Genomic DNA, 15,083 nt, shown 5'->3' with positions numbered 1-15,083 from the left:
TTCTGAAAGAGGTATTGAAGTTGATAAAGCTAAAGTTGATGCTATTGAAAAGATGTCGTGTCCTAAGGACATCAAAGGTATAAGAAGTTTCCTTGGTCATGCTAGTTTTTATAGGAGGTTCACTAAAGACTTCTCAAAAATTTCCAGGCCTCTGACTAATCTCTTACAAAAAGATGTTCCTTTTGTCTGAGAACCCCGTTGCAGACAACTTGTCTAAGTTAGAGAATGTTCTTGATGACCCACTACCTATTGATGATAGTTTTCCTGATGAACAATTAGCTGTCATAAATGCTTCTCATACTGCTCCATGGTATGTTGATTATGACATACTAGCAAAAGAAAAAGAAAAAGTTGTCTGCTAGGTTAGAAAAAGAAAAGGTTGTCTGCTAATAAATGCTTCTCGTACAGCTCCATGGTATATTGATGATAGTTTTCCTGATGAACAATTTATACCACCTAGTTTCACATACTATCAAAAGAAAAAGTTTTTCTATGATTTAATACATTACTTCTTGGATTACCCACACCTTTATAAAGAAGGAGTAGATGGTGTTATTAGACGTTGTGTACCTGAGTATGAACAGGAACAGATCCTACGTAAGTGTCACTCCGAGGCTTATGGAGGACACCACGCTGGAGATAGAACAGCACATAAGGTATTGCAATCCAGTTTTTATTGGCATATTCTCTTCAAAGATGTCCGTAAGTTTGTCTTGTCTTGTGATGAATGTCAAAGAATTGGTAATATTAGTAGACGTCAAGAAATTCCTATGAATTATTCACTTGTTATTGAACCATTTGATGTTTGGGGCTTTGATTATATGGGACAGTTTCCTTCCTCTAATGGATATACACATATTTTAGTTGCTGTTGATTACGTTACTAAGTGGGTAGAAGCTATTCCAACTAGTAGTGCTGATCATAACACCTCTATTAAGATGCTTAAAGAAGTTATTTTTCCGAGGTTTGGAGTCCCTGGATACTTAATGACTGATGGTGGTTCAAATTTTATTCATGGTGCTTTTCGTAAAATGCTTGCTAAGTATGATTTTAATCATAGAATTGCATCTCCATATCATCCATAGTCTAGTGGTCAAGTAGAACTAAGTAATAGAGAGCTTAAGTTAATTTTGCAAAAGACTGTTAATAGATCTAGAAAGAATTGGTCCAAGAAACTTGATGATGCATTATGGGCCTATAGAACTGCATATAAAATCCTATGGGCATGTCTCCGTATAAAATGGTTTATGGAAAAGCATGCCACTTACCTCTCGAACTAGAACATAAGGCATATTGGGCCATTAAAGAGCTCAACTATGACTTCAAACTTGCCGGTGAGAAGAGACTATTTGACATTACTTCACTTGATGAATGGAGAACCCATGCCTATGAGAATGCCAAACTGTTTAAATAAAAAGTTAAAAGATGGCATGACAAAAGGATACAAAAATGTGAGTTTAATGTAGGTGATTGTGTATTGTTATACAACTCACGTTTAAGATTTTTTGCAGGAAAACTCCTCTCTAAGTGGGAAGGTCCTTACGTCACCGAGGAGGTCTATCGTCCTGGAGCCATAAAAATCAACAACTTCGAAGGCACAAATCCAAGAGTGGTGAATGGTCAAAGAATCAAACATTATATCTAGGTAATCCTATAAATGTTGAAACTAATGTTATTGAAACCGTAACCCCGGAGGAATATATAAGGGACACTTTCCAGAACATTTCAGACTCCGAAAAGGAATAGGTATGTGGTATGGTAAGTAAACCGACTCCAAAACAGTTCTAATAGCAATTTTTCTCTGTTTTGGAATATTTAAGAAAATAGAAAAATAAGAAGCAGTCCGGGAAGGACAGGAGGCTTCCACGAGGGTGGAGGGCGCGCCCTACCCCCCTGGGCACGCCCCCCTGCCTCGTGGGCACCTTGTGTGCCCTCCGGACTCCGATTTCTTGCACGATACTTCTTTTGGTCGGTAAAAATTCACTATATAATCCCCCGAAGGTTTTGATCACCGTACCACACAAATATCTCATGTTTTTGTTTCAAGTTGTTTTCTGCCAGGGTTGTCAAGGACAGGCATCATGTCGTCTCCCTCCTCCAACAATGAGGTCAACGATGCTTGGTAATGAAGATAGAGCTGAAGAGAGAAGAACTCGGGGAGATCAACAAGGATGATGGGATCAAGAAGGCCATGGGAGATCAAGTTCCGGCAGTAGAAGACGAAGACATCCTTCAACCTCATCACAATCTCCTTACCCCAACGGAGATTGAAGCTTCCAAGATGATTGAGTTAGCTCACATTCAAAACAAGTATCTCACACATGAAAATATTTTGTTGAAGGAGCATATCATCGCACTCAAGGGCATTATCCGCAAATTGGAGGATCTCCTACGCTCGATGTGCGACTATCCATCATCACCATTATCTTCTTCACCAACAAAGAAGAACTGAGTATCTGGTATGGGAGCTCCCCTTGGAAACTGCCAAGCGTGGGGGAGTGCCCCAGTATCGTATCACCATCACACTCCTATCTTTACCGTTTTTCTTAGTTTGATCCTTTTAGTGATATTTTGATCTAGTAGAATAAAGTTTTAGTATGATCTCGTTTTGAGTTTTGCTTTATGATCCTTCTATGTAATCGAGTCCGTGAGCTATATATAATAAAGATTAGTTATGAGTCAAGGGCCTGATTATCTTTCCATGATCTAGAGGGAATAAAAATAAAAGAGAAGAGAAAGAATAAAAAGAAATAAAGAGATCATATGGATCTTATGGAGAGTAATGACTTCACATATAAAGAGTATGATGAATAAAAGTTGTTGAGAGTTGACAAACATAATTTTGGTCATCGTTGCAATTAATAGGAAGTAATAAAGAAAGAGAGGTTTTCACATATAAATATACTATCTTGGACATCTTTTATGACTGTGAGCACTCATTAAAATATGACATGCTAAGAAGTTGATGTTGGACAAGGAAGAGAACGTAATGGGTTATGTTTTCTTACATCTAAAATAAATTATATTGTCATGGATCATCCAACATGTTGAGCTTGCCTTTCCCTCTCATGCTAGCCAAATTCTTTGCACCAAGTAGAGATACTATTTGTGCTTCCAAACATCCTTAAACCCAGTTTTGCCATGAGAGTCCACCATATCTACCTATGGATTGAGTAAGATCCTTCAAGTAAGTTGTCATTGTTGCAAGCAATAAAAATTGCTCTCTAAATATGTATGATTCATTAGTGTGGAGAAAATAAGCTTTATACGATCTTGTGATGTGGAAGAAATAAAAGTGATGGAATGCATAATAAAGGTTCATATCACAAGTGGCAATATAAAGTGATGTTCTTTTGCATTAAGATTTCGTGCATCCAACCATAAAAGCACATGGAAACCTCTGCTCCCCTCTACGAAGGGCCTATCTTTTATCCTTGTCTTATACTTTATACAAGAGTCATGGTGATTTTCACCTTTCCTTTTTACATTTTATCCTTTGGCAAGCACTGTGTGTTGGAAAGATCCTGATATATATATAGCTAATTGGATGTGAGTTTTCATGAACTATTATTGTTGACATTACCCTTGAGGTAAAAGGTTGGGAGGCAAAACTATAAGCCTCTATCTTTCTCTGTGTTCGATTAAAACTTCATACCCATAAATATTGCGTGAGTGTTAGCAATTGTGAAAGACTAAATGATAGTTGAGTATGTGGACTTGCTGAAAAGCTCTTATATTGACTCTTTCCGATGTTATGATAAATTGCAATTGCTTCAATGACTGAGATTATAGTTTGTTAGTTTTCAATGAAGTTTCTAATTCATACTTGAAATTGTGAATGAATTGTTACTTTAGCATGAGAAACCATATGACAATATATATATATATATATATATATATATATATCAATATATATATCGTGATGCCCTCATGTCCGTATTTTATTTTATCAACACTTCTATCTCTAAACATGTGGTCATATTTTTCGATATCGGCTCCTGCTTGAGGACAAGCGAGGTCTAAGCTTGGGGGAGTTGATACGTCCATTTTGCATCATGCTTTTATATCAATATTTATTGCATTATGGGCTGTTATTACACATTATGTCACAATACTTATGCCTTTTCTCTCTTATTTTACAAGGTTTACATGAAGAGGGAGAATGCAGGCAGCTGGAATTCTGGGCTAGAAAAGGAGCAAATATTAGAGACCTATTCTGCGCAACTCCAGAAGTCATGAAACTTCACGGGAGCACATTTTGGAATATATAAAAATACTAGTGAAAGAATTAACCAGAGGGAGCCCACACCCTGGCCACGAGGGTGGGGCGCGCCCTACCCCCCTGGGCGCGCCCCTTGTCTCATGGGCCCCCTGGCAGGCCTCAGGTGCCCATCTTCTGCTATATGAAGTCTTTCGTCCGAGAAAAAATCATAAGCAAGCTTACGGGACGAAACTCCGCCGCCACGAGGCGGAACCAATCTAGGGCTTCGGCGGAGCTGTTCTGCCGGGGAAACATCCCTCCGGGAGGGGGAAATCATCACCATCGATCCACTCAGTGGGAGGGGGTCAATCTCCATCAACATCTTCACCAGCACCATCTCATCTCAAACCTAGTTCATCTCTTGTATCCGATCTTTGTCTCAAAACCTCAGATTGGTACATGTGGGTTGCTAGTAGTGTTGATTACTCCTTGTAGTTGATGCTAGTTGGTTTACTTGGTGGAAGATCATATGTTCAGATCATTTATGCATATTAATACCCATCTGATTATGAACATGAATATGATTTGTGAGTAGTTAAGTTTGTTCCCGAGGACATGGGAGAAGTCTTGCTATAAGTAGTCATGTGAATTTGGTATTCGTTCGATGTTTTGATGAGATGTATGTTGTCTCTCCTCTAGTGGTGTCATGTGAACATCGACTACATGACACTTCACCATTGTTTAGGACTAGGGGGAAGCATTGGGAAGTAATAAGTAGATGATGGGTTGCTAGACTGACAGAAGTTTAAACCCTAGTTTATGAGTTGCTTCGTAAGGGGCTGATTTGGATCCATATGTTTCATGCTATGGTTAGGTTTACCTTAATACTTCTTTTGTAGTTGCAGATGCTTGCAAGAGGGGTTAATCATAAGTGGGATGCTTGTTCAAGGAAGGGCAGCACCCAAGCACCGATCCACCCACATATCAAATTATCAAAGTATCGAACGTGAATCATATGAACGTGATGAAAACTAGCTTGACGATAATTCGCATGTGTCCTCGGAAGCGTTTTCCTTTATATAAGAGTTTGTCTAGGCTTGTCCTTTGCTACAAAAAGGATTGGGCCATCTTGCTGCATCTTATTTACTCTTGTTACTTGTTACCTGTTACAAATTACCTTATCACAAAACTATCTGCTACCGATAATTTTAGTGCTTGCAGAGAATACCTTACTGAAAACCTCTTATCATTTCCTTCTGCTCCTCGTTGGGTTTGACACTCTTACTTATCGAAAGGACTACGATAGATCCCCTATACTTGTGGGTCATCAAGGCACCGATGGCTGCATGTGACGGCAGCAGGTGGTTTGGTCGATGTTGGATCAGGCGGGTGGAAGGAGGGCTAGAGAACAAAGAAGATACGAGAGTAGTTCGATGAAAATCGGACCCCACACGAAATTAACTTACACCAAATCGTTTTTCAGGTGACTTACCTATAGTGGACTATATCAAGTATTGCTCGTGATCGGGAAATTGTTGTGCAACTTAATTTCTCTCTCGTTGTTCTCTTTAATTGAACAATTGTTATGTGTTGCAATAGATGTTTTTTATGCAATCGCCTTGATTTAATAGCTATTTTATTGTTAATGTGATGATGTATCAAATATGGAAATTTGAATAGTAGTTATTATTGATACCAAAAAAACATGATTTTATTTGGTAAGCCGATAAAAAGATGTGGGCTAGTTGAGGTGGTTCTCAAGGAAAAGTGGTATGAAGAAATTGACAAAACCCAAAAGGAGAATGTGTGGTGGGGAGGGAGGCCAAAAAAGGGACAGACACAAGAACCTTACAAGTGTTTTTAAGTAAAAGAGATATTCGGACTATTTATGTATGTTAGAAACCATTGTGCAGACAACTTACATCATCTCTCTTTGAAATAAAGATCTTATATACTACTTCCAATGTAAACTTCTATAAGACTTTTTAGGTCACTACTTCGGTGACCTAAAAAGTCATATAACTTTTTTATAGAGGTAGTAGTTAATAAGCTCCAAAAGGATTTTTTTATAGTTAATACATGACATAATTCCACAACAAACGTCCAATACTTTCTCATCTAGTAAAATACTGCACTAGAGATGTTTTTTTCGAGAGTACGCCAAAAGTGTACCATAGTTTTATAGAAGAGAGCAAAGCCAATGTAAAAAAAGCCTCGAAAAGCAATAGAGATTTGAGATGCAGTAGAGACACGTCATGCATTTGAAAGGAAAAAACATTAAAAAGTGTGATTAGAAAAGTTTGGTTGACGGTAAAAGCAAGTGAATGAATGCAGTTGAAGAAATACAAAAAAACTAAATCACTTTGAACTACACTATTTATTATATTCTTATAGGTAAATATGCTATAGTTAGCATTTTGCCCATAGGTTAGAAATGACCGGGATCCTCTATCTGCTGCTTTTTTCAAAGCTTTCATGTATAGCACTATATTCCCTTCCTTATCTTTTGGAAGGGAATTTTCTCCTTTAATTTATCCATGGATAATGAGTAATGAATTGTTTGTTTTCTACCAAAAAAGATGTTACACCTCCGGCCTTTAAGTCATTGTGATGCACACAACCATTCTTATTAATATTATGTAGAGTACAAAACAAATAGAACCACGACTGAATTATTACAGGATATGAAATAAACACCTACGACTTAGTCAAATTCTTCTGCATCAACGCTTTAAAGAAGGGACAAATGTTCTTACACCATCGTCGCTGTCCTTATGGAGGTGGCCTGGACAAAGATTTTCATCCTGTTTGCCGAGACCGGACAATGAACTAGAACAACAACATGGAGACAATACCTTCAACAAGGTAATGATGTAAGTTCGCTGCTAAACCAACCAATAAAGGACATGACCAGAGTTTTTGCTCCATACATGAAGTGGTGTTCTAGTCAGTATCTTGATAACGGATCATTCGATAGTCGCATCCGTTAGTAGTTCATGCCAGGCCGAAAAGGCACTAGTAGATTGATTGGGTATTATTGATAAACAATGGATGTAATACCTCCAAGAGAAAGGATAAATGATGGGTTAGGCTTAGCGAGTTAACACAATTTTTGTCATGAGCCTTCCGACGGGAATTGAAATGCTACGCACCATTGATAGACCCAAAACATTTTGAAGCCTCAACACTAACCTACCTCATTGTGTTATCGGAAATCCCTTGAGGGACGACGAAAAGTGCCCCTGATGTTGCAGTTTACTATGAATTATCATAAGATGTAATTTGAGTTTAAAACTTGCCAAACACTTGCAGACTATAGAGGGTTAATTTAAGCTTCTAAAGTTGCAAAGCAATCTGAAACTTAGTTTCCATAAGAAGCATTGCCTCTTTGTTAAAAATATAGGCCAAATAATAATTTTGCAAACTTCTTTCAAAATACAAGGCACAAACATCGTGGTTGGTGATTTTACTTCCTCATTTGTCCTAATTTATCTCTCGGCTCTTTTCATCATATATGGTTATCTCTTAGATTCTCGACAAAAATAATATATTGCAAATTTGGCTTATTACTAGTGGATTCTTTAGTTTCTATTCGAGACAAAAATATTTTCTTAGGGAAGACAAAAACATGATTTGTAAATTGCAGTGGACGGAATACATGATGACATAACCCATGTTGCATTCTTTGGCTTAGGGTTCGATATGTCTTGTGCCATAGGAAGAAGAATATCAGTTGAGGAGGAGGCGCCAAAAGGATAAAGAAAGAGGGAAAAGATAAGAGTGGTGGGGAATGAAGATGCACGATCAAGTTCCCAATGGGTAATGAGCACCTTGGCTACTTTAGAGATTAGGGTGCCATGTCCAGAGTTGGGGACTATTATGGTGGGGAAGTGGAATAGGTTGCACGAGATGCCGAAGAGGAGAATGCAACAAGATGTTAGAGTAGGCGAAGAGAAGGTGGGGTTGGGAAGAGGCCAAGCGAAGGAGGCCAGCAGTGCTGACGAGTAGCAGGATCAAGGAGGAAGACAAAGGCGCGAGCAGACTAGCGAGTGTGCACTTGTCGTACAACGTACACATCACGCACAACCTTTCATGAAATTTGTATTGAACCGGCTAAAATAGTGAAAGAAAGAATAACTTACCATAATTAGCCTTCCAATACTTTTTTTACAATTAAGTGATAATATACCAATGAGATAACATACCCAATCAAGTCAATTATCAAAAATTCTCTGTTGGGGGCTCTTATAGCGGGGAGAGTGGGTTAGAGTGCATGAGATGTTGTTCAAGAGAAGGTTGCAAGGTTGCAAGCGTAGGCGAAGAGAAGGTGGGTAGTGAGGATGTCAAGCGGGGGAGGCCGGCAGAGTCGACGAGTGGAAGGAGATAGGAGAAAGGTGAAGATAAAGGCGTGAGGAGGATGGGTTGCGCATTTGCCCTATGGCGTGAATGTCACACACGTTGAATTTCGTATTGAATCAACTAAAATGATGAAAGCAAAAAAACTTACCATAATTAACCTTCCAATATACCTTTTCTACTATTAGGTGATAATAAACCAAGTGGGATAACACACTCAACCTAGTCAATTATACAAAATTCTCTGTTGGGAGCTCTGATGGCAGTAAAATGGACTAGAGTACACAAGATGTTGGAGATGGGAAGGTAGCGAGGTGCAAGAGTAGACGAAGAGAAGGTTGGGCTACGTCGAGCAGAGGAGGCTACCGGCGCTAACGAGAGGGAGGAGCTACGAGCAAGACAAAGACAAAGACAAAAGCATGAAGAATGGTGGGTTGGACATTTGCCCTATGGCGTGAACGTCAAACACATTGAATTTCATATTAAGTCGGCTAAAATAATGAAAGCAAAACTAACTTATCATAACCGACCTTTCAATAAATGTTTTATACTATTAAGTAATAATAAACCAAATAAGATAACGCACCTAATCAAATTAATTATCCAAAATCCGCATCAGGATGGGACGCTGCTATTCTTAGCTCAAGCTCAAATGAGCCTGCATGAATAGTAAATTCGTAAAAATTTGGAGAAAAAATTAAATCTTTTTTGTGCTAAACATTGTCAAATTTTAGTGCTTGCAAAATTTCATCATGAAGTCGCATTTGTGGAAGTGGTGGCAACAAAAACAAAATCGGTGCTCCAAATGTCATTTTCAAAAGCATTTTGGAGTGCTGATTTTTTTTGCTTCGACTTCTAGGAATATCATTTGAATGTGAAAATTTGCAGGCTCTTAAAACATTTGTTAAAGTTTATCACACAAAAAGAACAGATTTTTTTGGATTTTTTTTTATTTTCTTTCGAATGTACTGTAAATGAGCTCGGAGCAGAAAGACACTTTCAATCTAGATCCTCTTATGGCGGGAAGGAGGACTAGAGTGCACTAGATGCTGCAGAAGAGAAGTTAGGGAGGTGCAAGAGTTGGCGAAGAGAAGGTGGATGAGCGAGGAAAGCTAGGTGAAAGACGAAAAGGTGTGTGGAGGAATAGCGGGTTGTGCACTTGCCCTAAGGCTTGTGCATCAAGCACATCCTTTCATGGATTTTGTCCAAAAATAACTCACTATAATTAACCTTCCGATCTACCACTAAGAAAATGTATACGTTTACTTCTATTAAATGACAGTAAACGAGATGAGATAACACGTTAACACACCAAATCAAAGTCAATCATCCGAAATCATATGCCGTCTTTTTTAGATAAATATATCACCAGAATTACTAATATCCCCCTATGCACAAGTTAAGATTCGGCTACTTGTTTTTTAATACAGTATAGACACAAAAGCTCATCTATATGAGCATGCATCCATCTTTCTATGAACACATATGCACACATATGAGCATTTCATTTCTTTTCTCAGAAAAACCGGCGGCGCCAACCCACCCCCGTGCGCGTCCCCGTCGATCGGGTCAATCCCGCCGGCGCACGCGCACCACAACGGCAGAATTAACAAATTTGACTTCAAAGCGAAAGTATTTCACAAACTAAACTGTTTTCAAAAATATTTCACACCGCTGACCCTTTTGTGCAGCTCCCAACAGTAAGGCGCTGCACTCTACTGTGCAACTCCTTACAGTTAGGCGCTGCAGAGTGTAGTGCAGCTCCTTACAGCTAGGGGCTGCACAGTGTGGCCCCTGTGTGTTAGGCGCTGCACAATAAGAATGTAGCGCCTTGCTGTTGGGCGCTGCATATTAGAGGTCAGCTGAGTGAAATATTTTTAAACATAGTTTAGTTTGTGAATCGTCCTGAGGTCAAATTTATGTTTTTTGCCCACCACAACGGACCCTGTCGTGCGCGCCACCACCCACTGACTCACACGGCGCGACCGCACCCGCGGAGCGTGCCCCCGGTCATCGCGCCACGTGGCCGCGACGGGGCTCCGCTAGCCACCGTGCGCCCGACCCGCTACGGCCAGCCGCTAAATAAATCGCCTCGGATCTGACCAAATCTTCTCCGTCCGGACCGCACGCCGTCTCTCCCCGTTTCCATTTCGCGAGGAGAAGAAAACGAGGGGGCAAGGGGAGGACAAAGAAACGGGGTCGGCGCCGCCGCCGCCGCCGCCGCCGTCGGTTCGAGGTGGAGGAGGAGGTACGAAATGGATGCGCGCGCAGCGTGCCTTCGATTAGATTGTCTTAGATGAGGGAGAAGCGGGCGAGCTCGGGAACGAATCTCTGTTCCCTTGATCGTTTCTTCCCTTGTGTTGGCGTGGGGATTTTGTTTAGGAGGAGAGGGTCTATCTTCAGCCTGCGGTTTCCGCCCCGTTTGCTGTGGGCGTGTCGATCATTTGGGCTTTGGATTGGTCGATTTTTCCTGCGGATTTCGTTTTTCTCTCACTCGGTTTGGGCTGCTACATGGTTGCGCCTGTGATCGTTCGATTCCAGATACATACATACACTTATTATGCAGTAATCTGTAATCCGTGTGTGTTTATGAGCTGAGGCCTGAGGGGAGGGATTCTTAAATTTTGTGGGCGCACGATTCTCTCTCGTAATGATTCAGAAGGCAGAGGAGACTTGGTTGTGCCTATTGTGTTTCTGTTATTCTTTACGCGATTGAGTATTTTGCCAACATTTCTTAGTTTGTAAATCGATAGGAATTTTTTCCTGTTTGTATCTTCAAATAAATTACTATGTGGGATGATGTTTGCACATGACATAGTTATCCATGACCCAAGTGTTTTTATATTGCGTGGGTCGCCCCAGACAGTCTTTTGTTTGAAGCAGGAAATTCGCCGTCACTGTATCACAATCTAAACTGTTATATGCAGCTTTCGATCAAGTCGTTTTCATTCAACTGCTAATTCCAATTGGTTTTGGGATAATGAACAGATGATGCCGAAGAGGCAGATATGATAATGAACAGAGGGTCTTATTTTGTTCCAATTTTGTTACAAAAATCTATTGAATACATTTTACATTTTAGGAAATATATTTTTTGTCTGCTTAAAATGAAAAAACTGAAGAGCGGACGGTTAACTTGTAGCGCCGCTACAACATAGTGATCTGATATAATTTCATAAACATAGGTGAATATGGCTTCCTTGGAGTGTAGTTGAATGTTCTTAACTAACAGTAGGTGCAAAGTTCGATTGTTTGGTGCTATTGGAGATTGCTATCATTACCTTCTTCCCATTTTCTTACATGAACTGTATCATTTCTACATGCGGATTTACATATTGGAGGTTACCTTTCTGACTGTTTGTGGCAACATCAGTTCCTAACTTTCATTGCATTGTGGCTGCAGAAGTGTAACACAAGTTGCCATGGAGGAGAACGCCGGTAGATCCTCCACAACAATTGGCATTCTAAGAAAGGGTTCTGGTGTCTCCTTGAGAAATCAAAGCAATGAGGAGAGACCAAATCAGTTCCAGAATAAGCCAGGGAACACCACAAAGCTCAACCCCACAAAAGCAACATGGGCTGGCAACAAGGAAAAGCCGGGGTATTTGCGTGACTCTTTTAATTCATCAGGATCTAAGTCTGTATCTGCAAGCTCTTCAAAAGCTCCTGTCAGAAAGAATTACGACGAAAAGCTAAGGCGCCCATTGTCGGCACAGTTTAACAATGCTGAAAGTAGTAACAGAAGAACTGTTGTCAACCGTCTGCAGAGTAGCAAGAAAGCTATTGCTGATGAGGAGGATGGGCATCCATGTGCTCAGCAGATTGAGTCAGAAGATTCATCATCCACATCAACCACTGGGGATCAGCCAACAGGGCTAGATCCTGAAGTCTTAGATTCATCTGTTTCTTCAGGGAGTTCTTCACATGTAGTTGATTCTGTGGCGAGAAATACTGCATTGAGGACTAAACCACGTAGGCAGAAGGATAAAGAGGAAATAGGTTTGGGTAAAACTCAAACTGCATCTACTTCTGTCCATCAGCCTGCTGGACCTCGCAATTTGGCCATTGGTGTGAAATCATCAAATGGTGCTGGTCCTGGTGTACAAAGGCGTGGTATAAAAAACCTTGGTTGCACATCAATCTCTGATGTTTTGCCGTCAGGCTGTTCTTCATCTAATTCTGTCCATAGTAAGAGGACTGAGATTACGAGAAAGAGGATTTCTGATGGGGAGACTTCTTCAAGACCAAGGGCTTTAAGTGGGCAGCCTTCCTTGTATCCTGGCAGTACTGGTCCTAGAGTCAGAGACTCTGAACAATCAGCTTCTCAACAAACAACAAGGACTAGCAACAGAATTATTCGGGATTCTGCAGATTCAGTAAGGACTAGGCGTCCTTTTACTCAGCAGGCTAGGATGAGGATGCCAGATGAAACAGAGCAGGGCGTGTTTGCTCTGCGTGAGACTGTATCGGGGGCTCGTCAACCAGATTGGGCCCGATTTTCGATGAACGAAGTTCCTCCACAGAGGTCAACGAGGCCTTTTCCTATGGAGTTGCCTCATGCAATTTACTCTTCTAGTCGTCAAGGCTCTAGTAACCGTACATCAAGGAGCAGAGGGAGTTCTCGTCCCGAGGATAGCTCCCCACAAATGTTTAGAGATGTCCACAGGCGCATGAACATGGACGGAATTGCAGAGGTAAATTTGTTTTTCCATGTACTGTCTGAGTTGTTTGATTTTGTGCTTAGGTTTTGTTTGTGATGAAACTGATCAAACTATCATAGTTTACAGTGCAGTGCTTTTTATTAGCTGCTAGGAAGTCTTGACATGAGAAAGCAATAACAGTGTTGATATATGGAATGCTTATTGTGTACAGGTGTTGCTAGCATTGGAAAGGATTGAACAACATGATGAATTGTCTTATGAGGTCAGTCCTTTTGTCCTTGTTTGCAACTTTAGTTTTCTCTTTTCTTGCCAACTTAGCTCTGAAGCGTGTTCTGTACATAATATTGGCAGCAATTGCTGGTGATGGAAACCAATCTATTCCTCAGTGGCCTTGGCTTGAATGATCAGCATAGAGATATGAGAATGGATATTGACGACATGTCTTATGAGGTATTATTACCATGATATTGATTTTGCCGTAATAATTTGATTAGAGACGTTCTTTTCTTTGTTAACAATTGTTACTCTGTAACCATTCAGTTTGCATGTATAGATCCTAAAATGTAGCCCTATGCTCATGAAGTTCAGACACCAGAAGCTGATATGTTTTGTTTCGCTCAGGAATTATTACAACTAGAGGATAGAATTGGCTCCGTGAGCACTGCCCTTTCCGAAGAGCAATTGGAGAAGTGTCTCAGTCGAGTCGTGTATAAACGAGCGAATCCAGCGCTAGAAGTGAACAAACCTGTAGTAGATGATGTCAAATGCAGCATATGCCAGGTATTTCCCAGTTCATGGGCCATTATTACTGCTTCTTTTGCAAGAAACTTATTGTTTGTGCATTACTATACTGTTATTTCTTTTTTGTGCTGCTTACATATGTTTTTGACATTGACTGGGTATTACAGGAGGAGTACATTGAGGACGAAGAGGTTGGTAGAATGAAGTGTGAGCATCAGTACCATGTGTGCTGCATTCAGGAGTGGCTTCGACAGAAGAACTGGTGTCCGATATGCAAAGCTTCAGCAGTACCTTCGCCGTCGGACGCCGCGGACAAGGGGGATACATGAATCTATGTCAAATACTCTCTCCGTCCCAAAATAAGTGTCTCAACTTTAACATAACGTTATACCAAAGTTAGTATAAAGTAGAGACAGTTATTCTGAGACGGTGGGAGTAGTATGAAGATACCATGAAACCATGTTAGACATCGTAGGCACTGCCACAAATCAAGGCCCTCCAACTTGTGAATATATACATGATGAACTGTTTCTCTCTTGCAAAGCGCCGTGTCTTTCTTTCTTTTTGTTACATTATTATTATCTTGTTCCACTCACAGTACACGTCACCGGCCATCAGATAAAAAAGGAAAACGATCATCCTTGGGGCTGGGAAATGGTGTACTACAATCTACGGATTACTGAAAGAGGAAAAGTGTGATGGCTGTAAATTTATGGCGGCTGCCCACCAGAGAAAGAAGCTCCTAGGAAAAGAATAAAAGGAGGGCGCAGATGATCGGCCCCAGCTTTGTCTCTGCTCTTCTCCCATCATTACTCGTGCTGTACTGTGTCATACTGTAACTCAAATTCGTGCCAGTTCAGCCAGAAAAAGAACCCGTGATCATGGTGGCCAACTCTTTTATTATACAAAAGCAAAAGCATAGTTGGTCAAGATCCGCACTTTGCGTTCAACGATCGAAACAGCTACTCCTATGTCAGTGCTTGTTCTTCTCCTAATTAACCTCTCAAAGTCATGGCAGCGCTAGTGCTCTTTCAGAGCTGTTTGCCAAAAATATTCTGAGGCAGCACTTCTGCAGCTTCGTCGTTGGGCTGATTCGTTGTTGGGCCTCCTGCAAAATTTGGGCT

General features: G+C 40.6%; 1 protein-coding gene across 2 annotated transcripts; it reads left to right on the top strand.

Moving 5' to 3' along the window:
* Nucleotides 1-10,685: 10,685 nt before the first annotated feature.
* LOC119330732 (probable E3 ubiquitin-protein ligase RHG1A) lies at nucleotides 10,686-14,502 on the top strand. 2 transcript variants are annotated; one of them, XM_037603855.1, is made up of 6 exons: nucleotides 10,686-10,805; nucleotides 11,961-13,251; nucleotides 13,430-13,480; nucleotides 13,570-13,668; nucleotides 13,840-13,998; nucleotides 14,127-14,288. In XM_037603855.1, the coding sequence occupies exons 2-6, from the start codon at nucleotides 11,980-11,982 to the stop codon at nucleotides 14,286-14,288; spliced, it is 1,743 nt and encodes a 580-aa protein (XP_037459752.1). In that variant the 5' UTR covers nucleotides 10,686-10,805; nucleotides 11,961-11,979. The 2 variants fall into 2 exon arrangements, with proteins under 2 accessions (XP_037459752.1, XP_037459753.1); XM_037603856.1 differs by lacking the exon at nucleotides 10,686-10,805 and having other exon boundaries at nucleotides 11,980-13,251; nucleotides 14,127-14,502.
* Nucleotides 14,503-15,083: the final 581 nt, after the last annotated feature.

Source organism: Triticum dicoccoides, chromosome 7A, assembly GCF_002162155.2.
Source record: "Triticum dicoccoides isolate Atlit2015 ecotype Zavitan chromosome 7A, WEW_v2.0, whole genome shotgun sequence".
NCBI lineage: Eukaryota > Viridiplantae > Streptophyta > Magnoliopsida > Poales > Poaceae > Triticum > Triticum dicoccoides.
The sequence above is the reverse complement of the archived record's forward strand: the minus strand, read 5'-3'. Positions and strand labels throughout refer to the sequence as shown.

Coding starts and splice junctions, on each gene's coding strand:
- LOC119330732 (XM_037603856.1), top strand. CDS start 11,980: ATGGAGGAGAACGCCGGTAGATCCTCCACAACAATTGGCATTCTAAGA. Junction 13,252..13,429: donor ACATGGACGGAATTGCAGAG/GTAAATTTGTTT, acceptor TATTGTGTACAG/GTGTTGCTAGCATTGGAAAG. Junction 13,481..13,569: donor ATGATGAATTGTCTTATGAG/GTCAGTCCTTTT, acceptor TAATATTGGCAG/CAATTGCTGGTGATGGAAAC.